Consider the following 27,758-nt stretch of genomic DNA (forward strand, 5'->3'; position numbering starts at 1 on the left):
AGATATATTTCGACCGAAATTAACTTGGATATTCAGGTACGAATAGTTGGACATTCGGGAGAACACCACGGAGTAATTGTAACTTAACATGGCGTATTCGAGTTTTTTAAAAAAATATCTCTGTTCCTAGATAAAAATATATTGTTTTTATAAATGATTTCGGTAGAGTTCGATAAAAGAAATTGAGCTGCATTAAAATGTCAATTTCGACAAAAATGGATATTCGGGAAACAAATCCTATAGCGACGATTTGAAATGCATCTTGTTCAATACACTAATTATTAGCCCACTTCTCATATACAATATACCTATAATCTTTTTTGGCCCTCCTAAAAAATACAGTGGTTTTAGGTTTACCTCTCTTTTTCTTATGGGCACAGATTTAACAGATGTCGTTGCTAGCTATTCAAAAATGCTGCCCCAACCATTTCTTAGTTTAAAATATCAACTTATTAAGCAGATGAATGCAATCATTAAAAATCTGACCGAGATTGAGAAAATGCCCATTTAATAGCAGGACTATTAACATTCTGTTCCGTAATTTACCACCCTAACGAATCATTGCTCTAACTAACACGATGTAAAAGGGTTGAAATGGCGGCAAATACTACATTAATGTACCTAATGGGGTACGTAGTAGGTAAATTCTAATAATTCAAAAAATATTAAACTGTTTGATCAAAGGATTTTCATAAAATCTTTAGCTACGGATTTGAACGAGCCATATTTTATTTATGGGTTAATAATAATAAATCAGTGATTTCGTGTTTTACTGTTTTGATGTTTTGGTAGGTCCAATAAATGGGGAATTTAAAAATCATGAACATGGCGACATTAATTTCTCAACCTGTCAAATTCAGACGTCAGAATTGAGCATCAGTCATTGCCGCGTGCACTGCAATATTTTCGTCTAGAAACTGAAAATTATTACTGAAAATGATCATTCATTCAAATGAAAACAACACATCGACACTAAAACTGTTGATATGTGCTAAATTGGTGAAGGAAAATGTTCAATTACGGATCGGAAACGCTGCCGGTGAGTGCTTACTCAAAGATAGTTTAGCATTGCACAGTTGCACATACGAGAAAAAAAATAATGATGACATATGCTGCAATCCTTCCAAGCTTTTACCCTTTTCATAAATATGCCGAAGAGTACCACATCGTTCATATACATTTTATTTATTGAGAAAACAGTTTATCCCATGAAGATAATGATTAGGAATATCTTTCTCTGTCACAGGCATGGCCCCCACAAGGGGGGGGGGCTGTTAGGGCTCTAGCCTGGGGGCCCGGGCTCAGGAGGGGCCCGGCGTAGCGAGTCGACCAGATAAGTAATAAATTTTTAATTGTGTATCGATACTTGATAACTCCATAATTCAAATGGATGTATCAATATAATATACAAAAAAACATTAATTTTACTGCGTACACCATTTGGAAAACGTTACTGTAGAGCGTCACACTGCCTTTACTGCACTTTTACTAGGTGGACACTTGTAGGCCAGCTATTTTTGGAATAAAATAAATCAATTGAAACATATGAAATAGGAACAGAATGATAAATATTTGTGAAAACTTACCAAATCAACATGTTTCTCGAGCATCTTTTCTAGGCATCTGCGGCACTATAACCAAACAGTCCGGTTTTGAAAATTACTTAATAATTATTAAATTCAACGAATAATTCACAAGATGAATGTAACATTCTTTATTGGGCTATAAATAATAGGCAGGGTAAATGTGTAAGTGACTGGCACCTGCTACATTTTGTTAACCCTGCCCCCTCCTGCCGTCTTAAAAATATAATGGATATTTTTTCAAAATAGACCCCCCAATTTATTTTTCTGTGTATTTCTGAAGAACTGTACCTTTTTCTTATATTCAGCGCATCTATTCTATACACAAGACTGCTATTGAGGGTAGTTTTTCATACGTTTGTATCAAAGTATTATAATTGTTACAATAAGTTAGCCATCTAAACAGTCAAAACTGTCTATCTCACTCTAAAATTTAGCACACCCAAGAGAGGTGCTAACTTATTGTGCTAACTTATTGCAATTGTTACAATAAGTGCTATTACTGCGATACAAAACTACCCTCGATAGCTGCCGATAGCAGTCTTGTGTATAGAATAGATGCGCTGATGTTTTTCAACAATGTGTTTTAAATATTCGTTATTCTGCTTATTAATTTTAGATAATGCAGCCCAATCCCTAAAACAGTTACCAATCCTTGAGGTGTCGCCAGAGCTGAAGTTTTTCTCCAGCAATGCCGCCTGCCTCTATTTGGTTCCTGCTGCTAATTCAACTGATAAATTGCAAAGGTTAGGTATATTATGTAATAGCACTATGCCGCTATACTGTCAGCCGGATTAAGACTTTATAAACCTCTGTGCTACAGGGCAGTGGTTAAGAGTGGAGGTACGCTGTTAAGAACCAACAAAAATAGTGCACACTAAACTTTGTCAGTCTTATATATTTATTTTCATTGAACTAAGACTACAAATTTCAGTTAGGTTAGTTTTTAAAATTCAATAAACCCTGCGTAAACCAAGCCACGATAGATAATACGAGGGTGGGTCAATAATTCCTTAGAAAAAAGCATTAAAACAGTTTTTATTTTTGTATTTTTTTTTTATTTCTCAACATAATCTCCTTGGAGCTCAATACACTTGGTTAGACGTTTCTCAATTTTTTTTAAACCGTCAGAAAAATAAGTTTTCGGAAGGTCCTCAAAATAAGCATTTGTCCGATCGATGACTTCTTCATTTGAAAAAAAACGTTGTCCACTTAGCCATTTTTTTAAGTTTGGGAAAAGGAAAAAGTCACTGGGGGGCTAAATCTGGCGAATACGGTGGGTGGTCGACCAATTCGAACTTCAATTCTTCAATTTTAGCCATTGATCGTAAACATGTGTGAACACGGGCATTGTCCTGATGAAAGAGGATTTTTTTCCTGTTTAAATGAGGCCGTTTTTCTTCAATTTTGTTTTTTAGCTGGTCCAATAAAGATGCATAATAATCCCCTGTTATTGTTTTTCCTTTTTCCAAATAGTCAACGAAAATAATTCCACGTGCATCCCAAAATACAGTAGCCATAACCTTACCAGCTGATTTTACGGTTTTCGCCTTCTTTGGACATGGTTCGCCTTTCGCAATCCACTGCTTTGACTGTTCTTTCGTCTCGGGAGTATAGTGGTGTATCCATGTTTCATCTACAGTCACAAAGCGACGAAAAAATTCATCCGGATTGCGTTGCATGAGCGACAACAGGGCTTTAGAGGCCACCACCCTATTGCGTTTATTGTCGACTGTGAGCAAACGCGGCACCCATCTTGCAGAAATTTTTTTCATGCCCAATTTGTCATGTAAAATAGAAATGACGCTACCTTTTGAGATCCCTGTAACCTCAATTATCTCACTCAACTTTAATCTTCGGTCACTTAACACCATATCGTGGATTTTATTGATCATTTCTGGTGTAGTCTCCTCTACAGGACGTCCTGAGCGTGGTTCATCCTTTGTTGATGTACGACCACGTTTAAATTCATTTAACCAGTTATAAATAGTTGCAAGTGAAGGAGCAGATATGCCGTGAACTAAATCCAACTCATTTTTTATTTCCTTTGCTGTTAACCCTTTTATATTAAAATGTTTAATAACAGCTCTAAACTCAATTTTCTCCATTTTCCATTTTTCCATTTTCCACAATTTTTTTTTTAAATGTACGAGAAACACACAACAACCCGACCAATCTGATTGAAACTTCGCAGCATACTGAATCGGTAGTGCCGTTTCATGAAAACAAACCGCTTACAGTACTAGTCGCGCCACCTGTCGGCTTTTCTAAGGACTTATTGACCCACCCTCGTAGTCAAAACATATTCATCTCTAAAAAATATCTAAAATAATGCCATTACATCATACATAATTTTACATATTTTATATATGAAAGAATATTATTTATCTGTCATAGTAAGTAATTACTTAAGTATGATTGATTAAGTGTACACTATTCTTGTTGGATCTCCACTATGATGGTTTGGTTAGGCAGTGTTTAATTTCATTTTAAAAACTAATCACCACCATCTACAATTTGTATTCTTAGTTCAATAAAAATAAATAATGAATGGCTGACAAAAGTATAGTGTGCACTATTTATGTCAGATCTTAACAGCCTACCTCCACCCTTCGCCACTGGTTCGCAGGGTTTTGAATGTGTGAGTATCCTCCGAAAATGAACCACACATTATAGACATGCAATAGTAGGTGTTGCAACCTTGAAATACACCAAATTCTGAGTTCCCTGATATTCTAAACAGTTAAGTTGGTACTGTTCGGTTATCAGGAATACAGCGGAAAACACATTTTGAAAATAGCCAATATACTGGATTATTTGTTAGGTTAACCTAACCAAACCTAACCTAACCCAACCTAACCTAACCTAAACTAACCCAAACTAACAGATAATCCAGTATATCGGGTATTTTAAAAATATGTTTTCCGCTGTATTGCTGATAACTGAACAGTACCGTTAATTAAATTGCCGTAAGAGAACATAAAAATAATTATGATGGATGACCCTTCATCCAGCCCTGTCTATGCCTCAGAATATGCATACTTTATCTTAATACACTGCTATTATGACAGGTGAATACGGTACTAAATAATATAATTTTTCAGCGCTCAATGGCTAGAATGGGAGGCGACTAAACTTCTCCCCAATGTTGCCAACCTGGGAACGTCAAAATCTTCTAAAGAAGTGGTCAGCAGGCTCGCCACACTAATAGAAGAGTTGAACACGGCACTAGGAGGAAAAGATTTCTTATTAGGGGTAAGTTAATATACAGTCGAACTTGGTTATTACGATCACGGATATAGCGACATCTCGGATGTAATGAGGAAATATTCGTTGACATTTTAGTTTATGATTTTCTCCATACATTTATTCACTTTTATAACGAGCTACTTATCGGATCAGCAAAAATATTGTCAAAAACTTTCTTAAAACTGTTAATGTGTCGATCGTTTAAAAACATTTCGACCCTAAGCAATAAAATCCGACCGTAGACCGATGCCGCTGGGATCGGATTACGTTTATGACTCTAGTTAAGTGTCTAAGTACCTAATTGGTGTTTTCGCCGACAAAATTGGAAAAGTATCCACGCATATGGTTGAAATTTCATGTAAAAAATCCAAGCTGAATATATATATAGATATAACGAGTGATGCTTATCACGAGCAAATTCAGTCGGTCCCATCTTCCTCGTAATAACCGAGTTCGATTGTAGTTGTATAAATGTTCATAAGATGGTAACTAACCTCTTACCTAAATGTTCTGCCAGTGAGCCATTTTTGAGAAGGTCAAACCAGTGCTTGGCACCAAAAGGGGACGATGATTAGATAGTATCATCATTTGCTGTTACCTGAGAATTGCAGGTAACACCAGTCAAAAGCTCAGCGATTATTGTAAACTATATTGATCTTTAAAATATATACCGCTCTCCGCTCAACTTGTTGTTTATCAGATTCACCGCTCCTCAGCGGTAACAGGGCATACTACTATTGATTCTGCTTTTAGAAGTATTATAAGTCAACTATGTCAGAAGCTCTCAGTATTAATTTGAGGAAATTACTTTTGTGAATTGTTTCAGAAATCTGTCTCTGCAATTGATATTTGCATATGGTGCACTCTTTACTCTCTGTCCAGTGATGCCAACCTCGCTAAACAATATTTAAGCAATGCACCCAACTTAAAAAAATGGCAAGAGCAGATAACAGGCTTGAAAGAAGTACAGGTGGGAAATTGAATGTTTGTTTTCTAGTAATTACATATCAGTCTATAGGATTATTGATCACTTGCAGCAGAAATTATAATGAATACCGTATAAATATTTATTGTTTTTATGAATAATTAATTGTGTTTATAATACGAGTCTAGTGTTTATAGGTTTATTGCACATTTGTGTTTTGATTCAAAACAAAGAAGTTCTTTTGACATTCAAAATTCTAATATACTTTTGTAGAATACAGTTAGTGTATGGCTTGAGTGGACAGCGTTCGGCGGGGTGTGCGCAATTCAAACGTGTAATCGTGTGTGAAGTGTTCGTATACAATGTCTTTTTTTGGTTGTACGTTTATACAGTTATAAATTTGAGTTGCGCACACAGATCACGTCCCGCCGAACGCTGTCCATTCAGGCTGTACACTAAGTCCTCGATTTATGCGAAATGTGAATTAAATAATGTGAAAAAAATAAGGTGAATTCGTACTTACGCGATTTTTAAAAATATGTTTTTTTTTTGCTGTATTTTGTTTCTCTACGCTTGTGTTTACATACAATATTATGTTATATGATGTGGATCATGTAAAAAAATTGTAGTAATGCATTTTACAATAATTAGAAATGGAAAGATTATTGGTTATATGGATGGAAGATTTGCGGCAACGACGAATTTTAATAAGCCATACGGGAGAAAGCTTGGAGTCGTTTTTAAAACATAATGTGTAAAAATGATAATAGTATTGATACTCATACATTCACTGCAAGCCACCAGTGACGTCCCGTGGGGTTAGGCAGATTGAGCGTCGCTTGGGGGCGGCAGTCACTCGAAGGGCGGCAAATCGAGGAGAATCATTTGGTACCTATATATAGAAATAGCTACCTAAACTTAGTAACAATGAGAATATTTTTCCATTAAAAATTTCAGCTCACTGGTTGGAAACAAAATGTATTAATTAGCATAAAAGGTTTAACGGGACTGTAACTTTTTTATCGGGTTCGCGATATCTAGTTTACTTCCGTTGCTTTTCGGCGTCCTTGGTGACCGTAACGAGCACGTGCATATTTGCGAATAATTATAGTCTGACTTATTAACCAATGCGCACGGAAGTTGCGTTATCGAAGAGTCGCTCCGTCATTATGTCGATTATCGATTTAATATTGCCTAAACCTTTTAGATCTCAGGCTAAAAATATCATTAATATTGCCGAGTATGAAGAGGACAGCTACTGTATTATCAAAAAAATCCCCACATTTGGGGAAAAAAATATTTATAAATTTAATTTTGTATATTTTAGTGGTACTTATATATTTTGTTAGTAGTGTATCCATACAACACATTTCTTAGATATTGGAGTCATGAAGGGATGATAAAAATACTGTATAAAAAATGGGGCGGCATTTTGTCTAGGGACGTCACTGCAAGCCACAGATGGTTTCAAAAATTTAAAGGCCGCAATAAACTACACAAAATTGAAGTAACAGGTAAGGCTGCCAGTGCAGACGCAGAGGAAGCTACAAATTTTATCCAGAGTATAGCAGAAATCATAAAAAATTAGGATAACCTGCCACAACAAAATTTTAATGTGGATGAAACTGGGCTTATTGGCAAAAATGCCAGATAAGTCATTATATCCCAAAAATCTATGCTAGGTTTTAAAGTGTCTAAAAATAGGCTAACCCTTTTATTTGGTGGAAATGCTGCTGGGAATTGAAAAATCAATCCACTTCATCCATCAATAATGTTTTCATAAATGTTTGTATGTAGGTCCATTTTACTTTCACCTACTCTTTAAAATTAACACATATTATTTAAAAAAAAAATGCATGTTTTGTAGTTTTTTTTGACGTACTTGAAAATCTTCGAGTCGAGGATTAAGTCGGGATAAATGAGGATTAGTCGAGGATTTACTGTATTTTCAAAGTCCCCTTATGTTATGTCACACTAATTATGTCCTTCTTTAGGAATCATTAAAAGAATACTCAATCAAGTCGACAGATATCTGCCAAGCGTTAAACGCTGCCTCAATTAGCGGGGGATACGTCATCTCTTCTCAATCCACCGCAGCACCACAGAACGAAACTAGGTGGGTGAAAGATTTAATGTAAAAATTATGCGTGTATTTATTCAACTAGCAAAACACTTTTAATCATGCCATGTTCTAGTAATTCTCCTGCTGCTGGTATGTCACCAGAACAAAAACCAGAAGTGGCTGTTACTCCGGAAGAGCTGGTGCTCGCACAAGAAGGCTGGATTAATGGCGGCAAGAAACTCGGAAAGGCTCTGCCTGATGAAAAGATTGTGTAAGTAATTACATGTGATTTAGTTTAAAATGATTATAAGAGAAACTAGGTCAACGAGAAGAGAAGCAGATAATAACATCACACACCCTCTCGTTCCATCATGACTTTCTAAGCATGAACATTTGATGTCTGAACATTTGATGTCTGAACCTTTAGTATTGTATACCTGTTCAGAGGATGGGTTTATAGCCCAAAATAGCTGTCAATATAAATACATTGTAGAATTAACTTAAAAAAAACCTTTGTTTCAAAACCATTATAATGGACATACATAATTTGAAAATACTTCACATAATATACATACTAGAAAAAAACCAGTGGCGAAGAGTAGGGGTAGGCTGTGAGAATCTAGCATAATTATATATTACATATATAATATCATCATCAGCCGGGGTCGATCCACTGCTGTATGAAGGCCTCCCCTAGTTTCCACCACATATCCCTGTGTGAATTAAACCATAATACTTATACATAATTTGAATTCTTCTTCTTGGTCGTGCACTCATGGCTGAGGATCGTGACCACATTTAAACTTCGCCATCCTTTGAGCGACCAAGACTTTCCATCCTTCTCGATCTTCCGCTTCTCTCAGGGTAGAATGGATGGTGCCCCCAGTCAGCTCTTTCACTTGGTCGCTCCATCGCGCAGACGCTCTTCCTCTGCTTCGCCTTCCCTGGAGGCTACCCAAAAGTCTCTCCAGGTTGTCCGGTCCGCGCCTGACAATATGTCCAAAAAACTGCAGAATTCTTCTCAGACATATCGTCGAGAGCCGTTCCTTTATCTTCAGTCCCTGGATGATTGACTGGTTCGTCCTGTGCTCCGTCCAAGAAATGCGAAGCATTCGGCGCCAACACCACATCTCAAAGGCATCAATTGCCTTCCGTTCTCTTGCCTTCAGGGTCCACGACTCGACTCCGTATAGGAATATCGAGAACACTAATGTTTGCACAAGCATCATTTTTGTGGCAATTGAAATTCCCCGATCCTTCCATATAGTGGTAAGGCGTGTCATCGCACTTTTTGCAATTTGTGTGCGCCTTCTTATTTCCGCTTCGCATCCGCCCTTTCCACTGATGGTCGATCCAAGATATACAAATTTGAATATTCCCATATATATATCTACTAGAAAAAATCTTTGAAAAAAATACGCCTGGCGGGACTCGTACCCACATCCTGGATTTGCGCCAATGCACTTTACCAATTGAGGGTTTCATTGAATTTTGCAATCTGCAATTTGTAAATAATGAAAATAAATAAGTATGACTTATAAAGTGTGTGCTTTTTATGTCGGATCACCACAGCCTACTTATACTCTTCGTCACTGAAATATACCATAGATACCAATTTGTACATGGCAAAACTCATGATGTTGGATCAGGCCAAAGGGGGCTAGAACGACCTCCTTGCAGAGAGTGTCACAGGTTTCATATTGACAAATGCCCTGCGTGCCCTTGAATGCAAAAGCAAAGCCATGGAGAAGGCTGTCAGCAACCAAATAATCTGGGTTACGATCCTCAGTTAGTATCGCCCTCGGCTGTCAACCAATAGCTTGAGCAAGGGATGTTGCATTTCAGTTTTCGATTTGGCGTTTTTTCATTGGATAAAAGTTTAATTCTAAAAATGCATTTGATGGATAACTGCGACTGATTTTCTATTCCTTTCTAGGCTTCCAAAAGACGGATACAGAAATATTCTCATAACATCGGCCCTTCCTTACGTTAACAACGTGCCGCATCTTGGGAACATTATCGGATGTGTTCTGTCAGCTGATGTTTTTGCCAGGTAAGAGAGTAATGATTCAATTACATTATGATGCACGTCGCATACTGTCACGCTGTCACGACGACAAATTTAGTTTATGGTTTCGTCATTTTGCAGAATATTTTGAACGATCACCAAGTCTGTAAATTCAATGATGGTGAGTGCCAACTCTAATGTATTAGTATTTTAAATTATTATTCATTATTCATGCTAATGTTAATTAATATTAACAGTAGTTTCTACGTGTGTGTACATGACGTCTATAAACGTCGTATTTTGTGAGATGCGTTATGACAGGACGTCCATTGACATACTGTACTGTGGAACGGAATACGACATGACGTTTATAGAAGTCGTATTTTGGATTAAAACAATATGTTCCCTGTTACTTGTGTCACGGTGCGAATATATTTCCATTAGATAGTGTCGTATCTTAAGACTGTACTCATTTCTATTTATCTAAATCGAAAATTTAAAAAATAAAAATTTTAATATGTCTCATATCACTAACGTGTATTAGCTAACATGTGTCCGTGAATGTATTAAAATTACTTATGATATTGCGTCCATAGATAATATTTTGAACAGAACCCATAGATAATAGACAACATTCATATAGAAATACATAGTGGCAACCATCAAAAAATGTGTAGGCATGTAGAAAATGATAAAAACATTCATTGAGTCATGTGGGTGTCGATGCGGTGCGGTATGTGTGAGATGACCTCATTGTTCTGATGATTTCGGCAGATTTTGCTAACTGACAATGTTCGTTTAAAGGTTCAAAATGTGCTGCGGGATGGGAGCATCAGTCTGATAACATTTTAAACAAAAACGACATTACACACTTACTTCCCGTAGCGGTAGCTTGTTGTGACGTCACGTGATAGTACACAGACGTGCATCGTAAGATATTTGTCGCTTAAACGTAATCTATTTCACACATCAATCAAAACAAATGTAGACCTATGCTATTGCTTACTCTTGCCTGTCTTTACAGTGTGGTAGAAATTGCCGTGATGGTGAAATGGTAATGGCGAATGGATAACTATACAATATAAATTTTTGTACAGATGTTCCATCATAAATTGTCCGGTGTTCGAATTTAGAACTAAGCTCATCACGGTATTAAAAGTATTGAATGATATGTCAAATGTTAGCATGTGGCGCCCTCACTCAGCGGACAACTTATACCGGTGGATCTATAGTAATTTAATATTTATTTTGTTCAGGTATTGCCGGCTTTGTAGCTACAACACCCTTTTTGTCTGTGGTACAGATGAATACGGAACTGCTACAGAAACAAAGGTAAATATCAATCGAAGTACACCCGATCCTCTTTTTGCACGGGTTTTTTTTGCACGGTTTCGAAATAACATGGTTTAAAAAAAGCAGCGATTATTTTTTATTTACACTGATTTTTTTGCTTTGACATAGTTTAAAAAAACTAAAAAGAATAAAAATATGTATGTATGTACATATTTATCAAAAAATTGCATTGCTATGGACCGCACGCCACTGGTGCATACATATGGTGTCACTGGATGCCGCCCAGATATACATACGTACATACATGGCGCCACTAGTCAGTCACTTCGGGTCCGATACGAGAGATCAAATCAAATCAAATTTATTTATTTTACATATAATGAACATGACAAATTATAAATTCAAAGCGTTCACGACATGATGTAAAATAAGTATTAATAATTTTTAAAAATAAAAATACAGAGAATAAGTAATAAAATAGGAAAATAAATAAAATAAGTAACAAAATAAAAGTAGATGGAAGCACACAGAGTGAACTTTGATAGACCCTATCTTAAAAACTTATAAAACAACGTCCACCTAAATTCACCCTCACGTAAGTGGAATATATCAATATCCGAAGCGATTTCGGTTACTGCCCTCCCAATTGGCATTACTAATGGCAGGTTAGTTCTGCACCGTGGGAGAACAAACAACGGATGCCCTCGATTCCTAAGGTAATTATCAGAGACACACAAGCCAACACCACCAAGAATGGCAGAGTTTCCATTTGTCGGAAGTCGAAAAAAAATATGTAGGTAAATAAAGATCCCATCTAAACTTTAAGCTACAGTAAGTAAGCATACCTAAGAGAAAGTCAGTCGGATAAGAGCCACGGATAATATCCATACAGCCGTAAGTAAAGGTGTCTCAAAAATTTCTCCTGGACCTTCTCCACCATAAGGCCGTACTTCAACTGATGCGGGGCCTAAACAATAGACCTACTCTCAAGTCTGCTTCTAACTAAGGAGTTATAGAGTTTTTTTTTTGTGGGCTCTGTAGTATTAGAATATATTATATTTCGTATTATCCACTCACTTCCATTGGGATTTGCACCTTTGATCAATGGATAATATAGTATGATGGTGATTTTTAAATTGTCGGCTACATAGAATCAAGGCATGTATCCTTACGGTGCATTACTCTATTGTCAGTTTTACCAAGATGGATATGAATTGCTTCGCAGTCCATAATAATTCGCAGACTAGTTTCTTATAACTTTAATACATTGGATGCTAAAGACGCGCCCAGCGCCTAACGATTAAGATGGCCATTCGATATAATTAGCATGTTATTTAAATGTGGTAGTTAAAAAGTAATTATCTAGTCAGCAGTCAATGTGACTTAACATTCCAGGCATTAGAAGAACGCATCACGCCAAGGGAGATCTGTGATAAGTACTTTGAAATTCACAACGCTGTCTACAGATGGTTTGGCATTGGATTCGATTACTTCGGGAGAACCACTACTCCTGAACAAACTGAGTAAGTTTCTGTACAAATCTTCTTCTTAGTCCATATACACTTCTTAGTTTAAGCATACACCCAATATGCAGCACCTCCAAGAATTCCCATGAATTAATATTATTTTGGCATCTTCTTTTTTCCTCACATTTGTGGCGTTTCTCGCAATCAGTATGAGCTGTTGCCAAGTACTTACTGTGCCATGGATTTCCGGATGAGTTTACATGTTTTTATGGCGTTTCGCTCATAGAGAAACTAAAATCCGACGAACCGGTTGCTGAAGCCAATGACTGATGCTTTGCATACGGCGCTACTGTAACCCACTTGCAATAATAATCTCTTAACCACAAACTGTCAAACCCATTGTCTTTCCTACTTCATTCTAAGTTTTTTTCCGTAATGTCTCAGTATATGTGGAAATACGCTGGTAGCAGAAATTACCAATGGCTCTATATCAATAAATTTTTGTGATGAAGTGTTAGTGGTCCTTGACAGATGCATGTGATAACAGCGTGAAGTTTGCTATAAATAAAACCGCAATGTGAAACGATTTACAGTTAATCAATATTAATTAATACAGTTAGTTGTCCATTTTTCAGCTTCAGTTTCATTTTTTATATTTTATCTTCTGAAAGTTTTTTTCTAAGCAGGATGGTAAGATGACATACCAATTTAAAAAACTGTCTCTCGTAATGTATATTTTGTCTCTGTCTTCAGAATAGCCCAGGAAATGTTCCAGAGTCTTCATAAGAATGGATTCGTTGACACGCAGACGGTAGAACAGCTCTTGTGTGAGAAGTGCAATAGATTCTTGGCTGACAGGTAATTGTAAATCAAAATATTCTCTTCTGGACAAAGCATATTTCTATGGCGTTGGGGTAAAACTACATAGGTCGATATAGCATTTTATTCACTCTACATGGGGGTAAATTTAAATCTCTCTATGCCATGGAAATATATTTGCATCATTTTTGTCATACCATTTCAGCAAGGCTATTCTAACATCATTTAATATCAGTCAAGTAAAAAAGTGATAAATATGATAAATGTCGTATTCAGACAGTTGATTATCCCGGGAAGTTAACTGTCAGGTGTGATATTTTTTAACACGGTCGCCCATACCGCGCGTTAACCACGAGCTGTCAAATGTCATAGAAGTAACACAGTTAACGCATCATACTTGATTATAATGGAATGCATTTGGAAACAAGTAAGATGTGTTAACTGTGCTAACAATTATCGTAGATAACCACCTTGTTTATAGAATTGCTTCGCGTGATATCCACGTTATATTGGAGCTATTTAGAATAGCCCCGCAGATGTTTCCATACCTTGCTACGTACTTAATAAATGCCCACCCTTTTCTTCCCTTATTCATAGAAACTGACGCTTGACCAGGCTTCCTTTCAGTCTAAGCATCTGAGGTCTTTCATCGAGTGTTTTTTTCTCTTTTAGATTTGTGGAAGGTGGATGCCCTCACCCTGGCTGTGGCTACGAAGATGCCCGGGGAGATCAGTGCGACGGGTGTGGGAAGCTAATCAATGCCCCCGAGTTGATCAACCCTCGTTGCAAGATCTGCTCCACTAAACCTGTCTTGAGGACTAGTTCACATTTCTTCCTTGACTTACCGCAGGTCAGTGCACAATGTTAGGTACACCCAATTCTTTGACCGCTTTGTATCACCACAAATAACGTTGAATAACACATGAGAATTTGAAAGGGCGCAAAATTCAACTTTATTATTTCAATGTGTATTACCTACTATCGAACAAGGACTTCTTGTCCACATGTTAAAACTGTGAACTAACAAGCCCCTCCTGTTTAGTTAATTGCACTTCCGTTTTGAAATGAGGAACGCCCCTAAATTTATCATTTCATTTTACGCTTTCATGATGTACAGATCTATAAATTTACGTAATTTGATGCTTTTTATAATAAAAATATGACTAAAATGATCAGGATTTTTTTAAAAACTATTATTAGTAAATATTTTGTTTATTGCGACGAAGAAAAGGAGTTGTAACTTACTTGAACTTGATAATAATTTTAATTAACCATTTCTTTTATTCAATGAATAATTCGCAGGATTTTAAGAATGTACCATTCTAATTATTGAACATACATAATTTTGAAAACACTTATATTTTCTCATAGGCCAATAGTTCAAATTTGTCGCAATTAAGCATGGCAGTCGTAGCATAGTGGTAATGCACAGAGCGCGATACCCAAGAGACCCAGGTTCAATTCCTGCCGGGTGTCTTACTTTTAAAAAAAAAATTTTTTTTCTATTGGCTATATTTTCTCATAAGTGTTTTCAAAATTATGTATGTTCAATAATTTGAACCGTACATTCTTAAAATCTCGTGAATATTCGTTGAATAAAAGAAATAGTTAATTAAAATACAAAAATCCTGGAATTATCTGCACTGTATATTTTCTGTAGATAGTATTTTCAATACTATGTATCAACATTAATACGAATGTCCCAACGAAATAATAGATCACTTAAAAACGGAGACATCTTTTGTACTTAATTGTGAATTATTATTTCCAGCTGGAACCTCTTCTCCAAGTATGGGTGTCGTCTAGCGAGAATGGCTGGTCGAACAGCGCACAGCAAATTACCAGAGCATGGTTGAAGACTGGCCTCCGATCTCGCTGCATAACGAGGGATTTGGACTGGGGGGTGCAGGTGCCAATGAAAGGTTTTGAAAGCAAGGTAACAGTCAAGTGTTGTCATACAAAATTTTAAATTGACTCCCTAGTTAAAATCCAAATACTGCAATTGCAATTTAACCATTTTATTAATAGATTCAGAAATGGATGAAAATGTCACAATCTAAATCATATTTCGTCCACACCTATAAAATGATCAAAGAAACAATCCTCCCCTACACATATGATGTTTATTGGTATATTGCAGTGGCGAAGGGTGGAGGTAGGCTGTTAATATCCGCCATAAATATTGCACAAGAAACGTTGTCAGTAATACATACTTGTTTTCATTGAAATAAGACTACATTTTACAGATGGTGTTGGTTAGTTTTTAAAATTCAATTAAACCCTGCGAAAACTAAGCCATAATATATAATAGTCAAAAAATACTCGTATATCTATAAAATATCTAAAATTATGCAATTAAATCATACATACATTTTGATATTTTATAGATAGAATAATATTTTTTATCTATTATAGTTTGGTTTAGACATACCTTGATGATTTAAAAAAATGAACCAACTATATGTGTTATACGTATTCTTAATCTAACGAAAACAAATAAGTAAGAATGAAAAAATGGGCACAATTTTGTCATATTGTCTAAAATATACCAATACTATTATGGTTTGGTTAAGACAGGGTTTAATTGATTTTTAAAACCCAACCAATACTATCTGTAAATTGTAGTCTTATTTCAATAAAAACATATACATTTGACTGAAAAAGGTTAATGTGCACTATTTATGGCGGATCTTAACAGCCTACCTCCACCCTTCGCCACTGGTATATTGATAGGGATGATTGGTTACGGTTAAAAACGTCATGGCTTCCAGCACTGTCAACAAAATCAAATATTTGATCCGGCATCTCTGGTTGTAACGATTGACAAATTACTCTGAGCAACGTTTGCTCTTAGCTAATCGGATTCCTTTTGGCATTCTTAGAGCGACGTTTGCATTCATACACCTACACTACACTTCATCATAACACATATCTCTTGATAATGGCCTCTGGAACGAGCCCGAAACGTCGAGGAAAGAAGGAAGTAGTACACGCGGTGGAAATCTAAAAATCTATTACGATTTCTTCTATCACAACTTTTAATTTCAGAGTTTTTGTCTATTGTTCTATTTTATTTGTAAAACATCTAACATTCTATGCTAATCAAATTAAATTCTAGGTATTCTACGTTTGGTTTGACGCACCCATTGGATACATTTCTATAACAAAACGTTATACTGATCAGTACGAAAAATGGTGGAAACCAGACCCTAAACACAATGTAAGTTTCTCCATATCATGTATAAACATAATTATCTTTCTTTTGTGATGATGGCTTATAGGCAAAGACAAAGACTCATTACATGCTAATCACATTACTTCTTGTTGAAGAAGGTTGGGTGTTGACCCAGAACTTTGATTCAATTTCTCTGGTGCCGTCTGACGTTCTTTGTTATCAGTTATAATATTCTTATTAAATTGACAACAAGTGAATACGTGTATTAATTAGGGCGCTAAGTACCAAAAAGCAGTATTGCCTGTGGTTACAAAATACTGAGTCATTGCAGTAACATTGCATGAAGCAGACCTTTTGAAAAATGTGGTTTCACAGTGTGAAGCAATCTCAGAAGCTTCCATAATTTTAGGAATTAAAAACTCATGAGTGTCAACACACCGTCGTCGGCCATTTTATATTGAATGCCGTTGACCACTGCAGTGATACTTACACCATTATAAATAAAATACGCCAACGGATTTACAACGTCGCCAGATTTAAATAGTTTGCTGTATTTTTTTGACTTGCTTGAGGCACTTAGACCATAGTTGACGTTATTGGCGTCGGTACGTAGAACATTTTTCTATAAAAATTAGTTTTAATTTTTTTGGTACAATATTATATATTTGGTTTTAATACACGTATTCAAGTGTTGCTAATATGTTATATTGGTTGTGCAAATGTTATTTCTAGGTGACTTTATACCAATTCATGGCGAAAGACAATGTCCCATTCCACTCCGTAGTCTTCCCGGCAACTCTGTTAGGCATCGGTCAGAAACACGTCATGGTGAAGCACATCATGGCCACAGGTAATCAATATTTACATCTCACATCTAAATTGGTATCTTATTCTGAGCACACTTTTTGCAGCACTTTTATGATTTATTTGTATTGTTTTGGATGAAAATCTTGATTTAACCGGATGTATCCCACAAGCAATTCCAATTCCATGCGTATAAGGCCGGCCATAGAAAATGAATCTGTATTTTACACTCATGTTACTATTCCTGCTCAATTGTTTTAAATAATTTATTATACTGTACACATATTTTTTTTTTTTTTTATAGAATTATTAATAACCATGTCCTTGCTTTTTCGTACAAGGTGGTTGTTAGTAATTTTGAACAATCACAAACACCCAGGCTTTGAGAAAAACACATAAATGTTTTTGTCATGACCGGGAATCGAACCCAGGAACTCTCGGGTGGAAGGCGAGCGCCTTACCCACTGCACCACAAGAGCCTCCTACTGTACACATATTGCCATCTCTTGGAATCATGGTGAATTACTTAACCTAAATACAAGTCTTTATGATATTTTTTTTTTTTTTTTCGACCATGTCCGATCCTGATAGGATCATATGGGCCTCCACAGAGTGGAGGTTTGTATTGACAGATTTTTGTTTTTTTACGAGAAATGGATGTCAGCCACTTGCTCAACCTATTAGGTCCATACCCTGACAAACACAAATTGAAAAACAATATGTGTACTTGCCAGACCCAGGATTCGAACCTGGGACCCACGGCTTTATAGTCCAACGCTTATGCCGCGCGGCCACCTTTTTCAAAAAAAGGTGTGTTTATAAGGTTTAATTTGTAGCTTGCCGGGTACCGCCATTCTAATACTAAGCTAGGTTAAGGCTTAAGACAGCTTTTGAATTAAAAATTTTTCATTTTAATGATGATGTTTGTTTGTTTTCCTAAATATTTAACTTCCAGTACAAAAGTTTTTTTTTTCGTCATTGGGAAATATTCAAATCACGAATTACGAAATATACAAAAAAACTGACACAAAGACGTTAGGTTACGTCAGACCTTTGTTTTATTTATTTAAATTACAGGTGTTTTCTGGGTCAAAATCCATTTCGAATTGTAGCTGGAATTAGTGAAATATTTAGAATTACAGTAAATTTCGAATTGTCTGTATTGGAATTATGGTTTCTGTACAGATGTATGACACTAATGTAATAGAATGATTGTTTTATTGTTTGCAGAATATCTCAATTATGAAGATGGTAAATTTTCAAAATCAAGAGGCGTTGGTGTATTTGGTACAGACGCGCAGGTACTAAAATTAATTTTCATTATATTTTAGGCTATATCTTCGTACAGGTCAGAATGACCAAAAACATATTCAATATATTTAATGTATAGTGGAAATTTCATAAATTAATTTTGAAACTTTATATAAAAAAATTACAAAACAAATTGGCTATATTATATAATGGCTACGGAGCTTTAATTTCTTTTGCAATTGTACAATAGAATATCTTGATCTTCTCCAGGACACCGGCATCCCGTCCGACATATTCCGATTCTACCTGCTAAGCATCAGGCCGGAGGGTCAAGACTCAAACTTCAGTTGGCTGGACATGGCGACAAGAAACAATTCCGAACTGTTGAACAACTTGGGCAACTTCGTGAACCGAGCATCTGTTTTCTGCGCAAATTCCTTCAAGGGTACGATACCTCAGATGCACCTGGAAGCCGGAGATTATAATCTTCTGGCATTGGTGAACAGAGAAATTAAAGGTGAGATTTGTTTATTATTGCCCTCTAGAGTTTTTTACTCATCTAACTTGTAGTTATAACTCATTATAACTAATTCGCATTCTTAATGTAAGAGAAATCAAAAAATGAAGGTGCATGTTGGGCGTAATGCGTAAAGATCATAAAAGAAGCCAACGGATAAGGAAGCAGACAAGAGCACATGACGTGATAAAGGTTGCTAAGAAGGTGAAATGGATATGGGCTGGAATGTCACTCGACGGGTGGACAACTGCTGGACGAATGCCGTCATACAATGGTATACAAGAGGCATTAAACGTCATAAATTTCGGTGGATGTACGTGGCGTGGTACTAACGACCGAGAAGAGTGGAGGAAGCTAAGGGAGGCCTTCATCCAGCAGTGGATCGCCCCCCGGCTGATGATGATAACTAATTCACTATATGTAGGCCTTTTGAAATAGTTATATTGAAATCACAAGACAGACGCACATTTTATTAATAAAGTAACACAGAGAGTTACAAAATTATTGACATTTGATTTACATAGATCAGCGTTAAATTATTCTCATATTGGCAAGAGGAACTACGCCACAGTTTAAATATATACATATATATTCTTTTTTTAAAACTACAACAGGCCGTGGGGCCTAATGACAGTAGTGTAGTTGGTAATTTTTTCTTGACTTTACTCTGTAGAGTTTCTTATGGTCCTGAATATTTAATTTATTATAACCTATATCTTCACATTTAAATTACAGGGTACATGGAATCGTTAGAGTTATCAAAGCAGCGAGACGCTTTGAGACACGTCCTGAACATCTCTCGACATGGAAACCAGTTCATGCAAGCTCAGCAGCCGTGGGTACTCCTCAAGGGAACTGATGATGCCAAGTAAGTTTCATATATTCGAGCTTTGAAACTTTTTCACTGTGCTGATGGAGATTCTTATACAGGCAAAAAATGTATAGAGTCCACTTTAAACTTTGTCTTACCTGCACCTTATCGATATTAAATCCTATTGGCTGTTAACAGTTCCACACTAATGAGTTTAACACCTCATTGACTGCATACCGCCTAATACTGATAGGCCGACCATTTATCAACCTCGATTAGGTACCTTATGAAATATCAAAAACTTCATATGCGTCAAACCTATGCATATTTGACTAAAAGCCTCTATTATGGTAAATTGATGAGTTCAATAAAGCTTAATTTTGAACATTTGCTGAGGATCAAATTAATATAAATGAGCTAGGACCAGTTTTCAACATAACTGATTCTGAAGCTAACAATGGGCGAATCCAATAATCAAGAAGAATTTGACGACGGAGAGGTAGGTCTTTATTTTAACAATGCAGCAAAAACAAAATACAGCGTAAAATATTTTACAATGATTATCATATAAATTAGAGGAATAAATTGGAGCCACCTGCCCGACGAAGTATCAAAATGCATTCGGCATTGGCAAAGAATTAAAGTAGACAGGGTTAAATTCTTAAAGTTTGGTTAGGCCAGGTAGGTAAAATGTTTGTTACATTAATATTATTCTTAAATCTACAACTATAGTTCGACAACATAAACGTTAACTTTTTGATGTTCGGTTGGGTTCAACTGTTTTCGGCGAATATGAGAGCGTCTAAGAAGGGAACAGCCCGTATTACACGTAGCAAATCATCAGAATTACTTTCAATATGAATAATAATTATTAAACTATCGTCCACAACAAGATCTCGGCGATAACTGCAAGTCGCTGTAGTCACGTGTAGAAGATTTCTGTATTCTCAATTTTTTGAGTAAACAAATCCGGCGAAATTAGGTTTTTAATTATTGGTATTTTTACTAAAGTTGTCATTGTAAAATTCTCCATGCGCACGAAAGGAGGTGTGCTTCTGCGCAGTAAGTTATTTAGCTATAAATCTTAATTATTGCTTATTAAATTTAACACCCACGGTGGCCGCGCAGCTTAAGCGTTTGACTGTAACGCCGTGGGTCCCAGGTTCGAATCCTCGATCTGGCAAGTACACATGTTGTTTTTCAATTTGTGTGTGTCCAGGGTATGGACCTAATAGGTTGAGTAAGTGGCTGACATCCATTTCTCGTAAAAAACAAAATCTGTCAATACAAACCTCTACTCTGTGGAGGCCCATATTATGATCCTATTAGGATCGGATATAGTCGAAAAAAGAAAGAAAAGAAGAAAATTTAAGCTAAATCCCAGTTATATTCGTAAGATCACCCAATGTCAGTTTCCATACCTATTTATGTATGAAACAGGATTCAATCATAATTTTGTATCTTACTAAAGGCATGTCAGTATGTAGAATTGATAATTGCATATTTAACTCTAAGTCAATTCGCTTAACTCATCTACTTGGATTACTTTAATCCTGATTCCCTCATGTGTTAGAAACAGCTGACTCTTCAATCCAATGTCAAAATAATTAATTTTCAGAACTCGTGCTGGTACAGTGGTTGGCTTATCATGCAACATGTCCTGTCTCCTCGGAGTATTACTTTCTCCATTCATGCCGCAGACGGCCAGAACTTTATTGGGACAACTAGGCACTAATCTGGACACTGTCGGAAAGCTCAACTTCGAGTAAGATTCTTTTCATTTTTTATAATATTGTACATTTTTTCCCCTATTAGTTTGTGTACAGTTTTAAATTGTACGATCTTTTAAATTTTTTAAGTACCTATCACGTATACTTACTTGAATTACGATTTTTTTGTATTGAAGAATTAAATTTTATATTAGTATAAATTTCGAATTATCAACATTGTATTTAATGTACTCTTAGTGTACGGCCTGAGTGGACAGCGGTCGGCTGGGCGTGAGCGGCGTATGCAATTCAAACGTATAACCCAAAAAAGACATTGTCTACGAACATTTCACACACGGTTATACGTTTGAGTTGCGCATGCCCTGCTGAACGCTGTGCACTCAGGCCTTACACTTACAGTAAACATAATCCACTTTTTGTACACATACTATGGTGATAAAATATAATATAATCAAATACATAATGTTCATTGCTTTCAACATTAGCAAATTAAATTTTAATAATTTTTTTTCTTGAACAGGTATCCCTGCTTCCGCATTCTGTTACCTCCCGGTCACAAAATCGGTACGCCTTCACCTCTCTTTGACAAAATCGAGCTTGCTAAAGTCGAGGAATTGAAAAAGAGATATGCCGGACGTCAAGCATCTCCCCCGAAGGAAGTAATTAAAGTAGACGGACTTTCCACTCAAGAGTTGGATGCACTGATACTGAAGCAGGTAAGGATACCATAAACTGAATTAATAAGTTGTCTCTGGTTTTAATTTAATATTTATTTGATCCTAATTCCCAAGTATTTTTCTACAATATTTATTTTTTCCGACCATGTCCGATCCTAATAGGATCATATGGGCCTCCACGGAGTGGAGGTATGTATTAACAGATTTTGTTTTTACGAGAAATGGATGTCAGCCACTTGCAATATTTATTTAAGTTGACTAAACGTGGTATTTTTGTCGAAAATCATATACAGAATGGGGGAAGAATAAACCTTCGCTCGCTTGGTCTAAATGCGGCTTCAAATGCCTTATCTGATACGTGATGATGCATTAAGACTTGCAAGTGACAAGATTTCATTCGGAGGTATCACATGGTGTCCATATTATACTATACGTAAACATTAACTTAGGGCTTGCGCAGACAGAGAGCGGTCGGAGTTCTGCGTTCAACCGACCGTTGACCGCTAACGTTCAGGGACAGCAGACAGGTGGCGGTCAACAATAAGCGTTCCATTTGTTTACAAACGTTGTACTGACACAAGCGCTGCATAATGCGAGACCGCTATATTCCGACTGCGAGTGGAAGTGAGAAAGCACCGCTGTTGCGTACTCACTCCCCCGTGAGGTTTCGCTCTATGTTGTGTGACTGCTCAAATTCCTATGACGGGACTGGACGGGAGGTACGGCGTTCTTTGTAATTCCGGGCATAGAACTCCAGAACTCTAGCGTTCCAATTGACCGGCGCGGTCTGACCGCCGGCTGTGTACCCATACAGTATGAAGTCCATACAGTACAAAGAACGCCGAACTCCGAACGCGGAACGCAGACCGCCTGACCGCGCTCTGTCTGCGCAAGCCCTTAGAAATAAAACGTTTTTAGAATGTGATATTACTCAAGAGGTTTTCATTTATTTTTGTACTAATATTCTTACAACAGGGTGAGAAAGTTCGACAGCTGAAAAGCAGCGGAGTTGAGAAAGCGGTATGGCAACCAGAAGTGGAGGTGTTGTTGGCTTTGAAAAAGAAATTGGCACAAGCACCGACCGTAATCAAGCAAGAGGCTGGTGGACAGACTGTTGCTGAAATTGAGGCCGAGATCGCTAAACAGGTACGGCACACTGGGATTTACTGTACCCAATTTGCTACAGTTACATGTAAATTGTACATAAAACATTTCACCGTGAGCTTTCTTATCAGAAAGAGATGACCGTATACTGTAGGTACGGTCTCCAATTTTATTAGATTCAATATGAACATTAATTCAATTTTTTCAAGTGTACACCGACAAAAATCGTGTTTTATTTCGATATGAATTTTAGTAATTTGCAAACATTTTCTTTCAACAGGGTGACAAAGTCCGTCAGTTGAAATCGAGCAAAGTGGACAAGTCTGTGTGGCAGCCGGAGGTGGACGCGTTACTGGCTCTTAAAAAAAAACTGACGCTGGCCCAGCAGACCAATCAGGAGAGTGGTGACACTAAATCGGATGATGTTAAAACCGTCGCACAATTGGAGGCTGAAATAGCCAAACAGGTATTAAAATTATAATACATTCACCAAACGACATTGACTTTTTGTGCTGATTTGACTCTGAATTTGGATTCAGCTTGTAAATAAGAACTTTGACACCATTTCTAGTCAATTAAATGAGAGCATCTTTAGCAGGTATATTGCAACATATAATTCCAAGATCATACAAAATTGTGATAAAAATGCTATTATGTATTCTATGTGTTAAGTACTAAATAACACTTTTAAAGGCAGTTCCGCCAATTGCGTTAATTAGTTAACTGTTTGCGGTGTTATTTCAATGTGACATTAGTTTTACTGTAATTTGTATTTGTGTTGTTAGGGTGAGAAAGTTCGCCAGCTTAAGACTAGCGGAGCAGAGAAAGCAGTTTGGCAACCGGAAGTCAGCATTTTACTGACAATGAAGGATACCTTACTAAAGCTCAATCCAGCTGCGGCACTGAATAGGTATGAAAATATTTTTATTACTTACTCAAGTCGTGGTCTTCCCACACTCCGTTTTCCTTTTGGACCATTAAACATAAGGTGCTTATTCATTCATGTGTCACGTACACATGACCTAACCTAACCTAACCTAACCTAACCAGTGTATTTCCAAATCCTAATTAATGGAACTACAGTGGAAGCTTCATTGTAAACAAGTGAGAAAGAGAGAAATTGAGCTTGGCATTATATCGTTTCGTCCAATTTTGCTCTCTTTAGTTGACCAATAAAAATGGGGTTACATATAAATTGTACGTAAAACATTTCAGCGAGCAAAATGTTGCTCGCGTACAGTATTAATGTGGCTCGCAGCTCGCGTTCAGATCATGTAATAAGCGCACAGTGTATGTCAAAAATCGGCAAAATTGCTACTCACTGTGGCAACATCCCGTTGGCAATCACCACTGGCGAAAAGGCGAGAGTAATAGTATATTAGTCGATGGGTGAGACGAAGCGTGTTCTGACCCAAGATAGTGTCAGTTTGACAATTATATTTACGAGGGTGGGTCAATAATTCCTTAGAAAAAAGCATTAAAACAGTTTTTATTTTTGTATTTTTTTTTTATTTCTCAACATAATCTCCTTGGAGCTCAATACACTTGGTTAGACGTTTCTCAATATTTTTTAAACCGTCAGAAAAATAAGTTTTCGGAAAGTCCTCAAAATAAGCATTTGTCCGATCGATGACTTCTTCATTTGAAAAAAAACGTTGTCCACTTAGCCATTTTTTTAAGTTTGGGAAAAGAAAAAAGTCACTGGGGGCTAAATCTGGCGAATACGGTGGGTGGTCGACCAATTCGAACTTCAATTCTTCAATTTTAGCCATTGATCGTAAACATGTGTGAACACGGGCATTGTCCTGATGAAAGAGGATTTTTTTCCTGTTTAAATGAGGCCGTTTTTCTTCAATTTTGTTTTTTAGCTGGTCCAATAAAGATGCATAATAATCCCCTGTTATTTTTTTTCCTTTTTACAAATAGTCAACGAAAATAATTTCACGTGCATCCCAAAATACAGTAGCCATAACCTTACCAGCTGATTTTACGGTTTTCGCCTTCTTTGGACATGGTTTGCCTTCGCAATCCACTGCTTTGACTGTTCTTTCGTCTCGGGAGTATAGTGTATCCATGTTTCATTTACAGTCACAAAGCGACGAAAAAATTCATCCGGATTGCGTTGCATGAGCGACAACAGGGCTTTAGAGGCCACCACCCTATTGCGTTTATTGTCGACTGTGAGCAAACGCGGCACCCATCTTGCAGAAATATTTTTCATGCCCAATTTGTCATGTAAAATAGAAATGACGCTACCTTTTGAGATCCCTGTAACCTCAATTATCTCACTCAACTTTAATCTTCGGTCACTTAACACCATATCGTGGATTGTATTAATCATTTCTGGTGTAGTCACCTCTACAGGACGTCCTGAGCGTGGTTCATCCTTTGTTGATGTACGACCACGTTTAAATTCATTTAACCAGTTATAAATAGTTGCAAGTGAAGGAGCAGATATGCCGTGAACTAAATCCAACTCATTTTTTATTTCCTTTGCTGTTAACCCTTTTATATTAAAATGTTTAATAACAGCCCTAAACTCAATTTTCTCCATTTTCCATTTTTCCATTTTCCACAAGCAAATTTTTTTTTTAAATGTACGAGAAACACACAACAACCCGACCAATCTGATTGAAACTTCGCAGCATACTGAATCGGTAGTGCCGCTGCATGAAAACAAACCGCTTACAGTACTAGTCACGCCACCTGTCGGCTTTTCTAAGGACTTATTGACCCACCCTCGTATCATATAGTTACTCTAATAATTATGTCTAAATATGAGCCAGATAAAAAGAAAAACGGACATACATTTACAATTTTCAAGAAGATTGGGAAAGAAATATTTTTCTATTTATTTTAAGAACAAATGTATTTGTTTGATTTGCGGTTCAACAGTAGCTATTGGAAAAAAGTGCAACGTAGAACGACATTTTACAACGGTTCATAAAAAATATATAAGATGGCTTAGTAAGGGAAAAGTCCTACAACGATTTGTAAAGCTTCTTCCAGAGATTAAACTGATTGATAGTGCTGATTTTTTCAAAAAATGAAGGTCCTGTGTGTGGCTCACCTAAAATTTTTAAATTCTTAATTTGCACGGGATAGACTAAAGGTTGGGCACCACTATAGTATACGGTCTCCAATTTTATTAGATTCAATGTGAACATTAGTTCAATTTTCATAGCTGATTTTGGCAATATTCATGAATTCTGGAATGAACCTAACCTAACCTAACAAATAATGCAGTACATCGGCTATTTTCAAAATTTGTTTGCTGCTGGCTTCCTGTAAAGTGTAAACCGACAAGAACCATGTTTTATTTAGACTTGAATTTTATGTCGGTACTATACGACCCAAAGAGGTTGTACGGTCTTTAATATACGGCCATATATTTCCGATACAACATTTCACGATGAAGTGTGATACGGCGAACTGCATAGATACAAGTTTCCGGACACGTAAAAATGGTGGATAATTTTTTTTTCAAAAATGTTTAAGGATCATTCTTTCCAAGGTGTCGATAAGCACAGGCTTCTTATGTTTTGTAAATAATGCTTTTTGTTTGTTAATGACAATCTAAAATGACTTCTCTTTCTAACAATCACCATGTCAGTCCATGAGAGACTCAAGGTAGATGAAACTATCGAGTATATTATCACATTCATATACACCAATGCCCTGTGTGGGTGTGGTTTCCTGTCGTGTGACAAAGAAGTACTGAGTTTCCGCTGTATTATATTTATTTCTGTAATGTCGTGTCTTGATACTTAAATAGTATGTTTTTTTAATTGCAGCCCTACTGACTCAAAGAAAGTGAAGAAAGGGGGCAACAAGAACTGATTCATCAATAATGTGCAATTTATTCTGTTCATTAAATTTTAAAATTATAATTTTATTACTTTGTGATGAATATTATTTATTTGTACCTACCGCAAATTAAGAATTTAAATAATTAAAAAATATTCTAAAATTAATGGGAGTTTTTATTTATCATTGTGAAACACGGAGAAAAAGAGATGTCTAAGGTGCAATGCATATTGAAATTCAACTTGACACAGATATGGCCTTAAGGACCCACATGCCCAACGTAGCTCAAAATGGAGATTTTGTTGTATTTTCGGAGACATAACCCTTGACATTCCTTAAACGTTATAGATAATCTATTTCTATAATTTTGAAGCCTTATTATCCTTTATATTTATTTTAATCATTTGATGACTGCATAAAGTATTTTTATTACATAAAATAGTATTCTTTTAAAGCTCTCGATCTAATGTTTTAGAA

At 36.4% G+C, this 27,758-nt stretch overlaps 1 protein-coding gene across 1 annotated transcript; it reads left to right on the top strand.

Annotated features, from left to right (window-relative positions):
• The first annotated feature begins 849 nt into the window (after positions 1-849).
• Positions 850-27,446, top strand: MetRS (methionyl-tRNA synthetase 1). Its single transcript, XM_085942736.1, has 23 exons — positions 850-1,039; positions 2,203-2,329; positions 4,688-4,838; positions 5,659-5,802; positions 7,752-7,873; positions 7,953-8,090; positions 9,756-9,872; positions 11,084-11,159; positions 12,516-12,643; positions 13,340-13,444; positions 14,078-14,255; positions 15,177-15,341; positions 16,524-16,625; positions 17,313-17,430; positions 18,615-18,685; positions 18,906-19,152; positions 19,888-20,020; positions 21,582-21,728; positions 22,214-22,409; positions 23,346-23,516; positions 23,755-23,940; positions 24,260-24,384; positions 27,269-27,446. The coding sequence occupies exons 1-23, from the start codon at positions 937-939 to the stop codon at positions 27,312-27,314; spliced, it is 3,096 nt and encodes a 1,031-aa protein (XP_085798862.1). The 5' UTR covers positions 850-936; the 3' UTR covers positions 27,315-27,446.
• The last annotated feature ends 312 nt before the right edge of the window (positions 27,447-27,758 follow it).

The sequence above is a fragment of the Rhyacophila brunnea genome, unplaced genomic scaffold, assembly GCF_057557595.1.
Source record: "Rhyacophila brunnea isolate RB1 unplaced genomic scaffold, BYU_Rbru_1.0 scaffold_15, whole genome shotgun sequence".
NCBI classification, from domain to species: domain Eukaryota; kingdom Metazoa; phylum Arthropoda; class Insecta; order Trichoptera; family Rhyacophilidae; genus Rhyacophila; species Rhyacophila brunnea.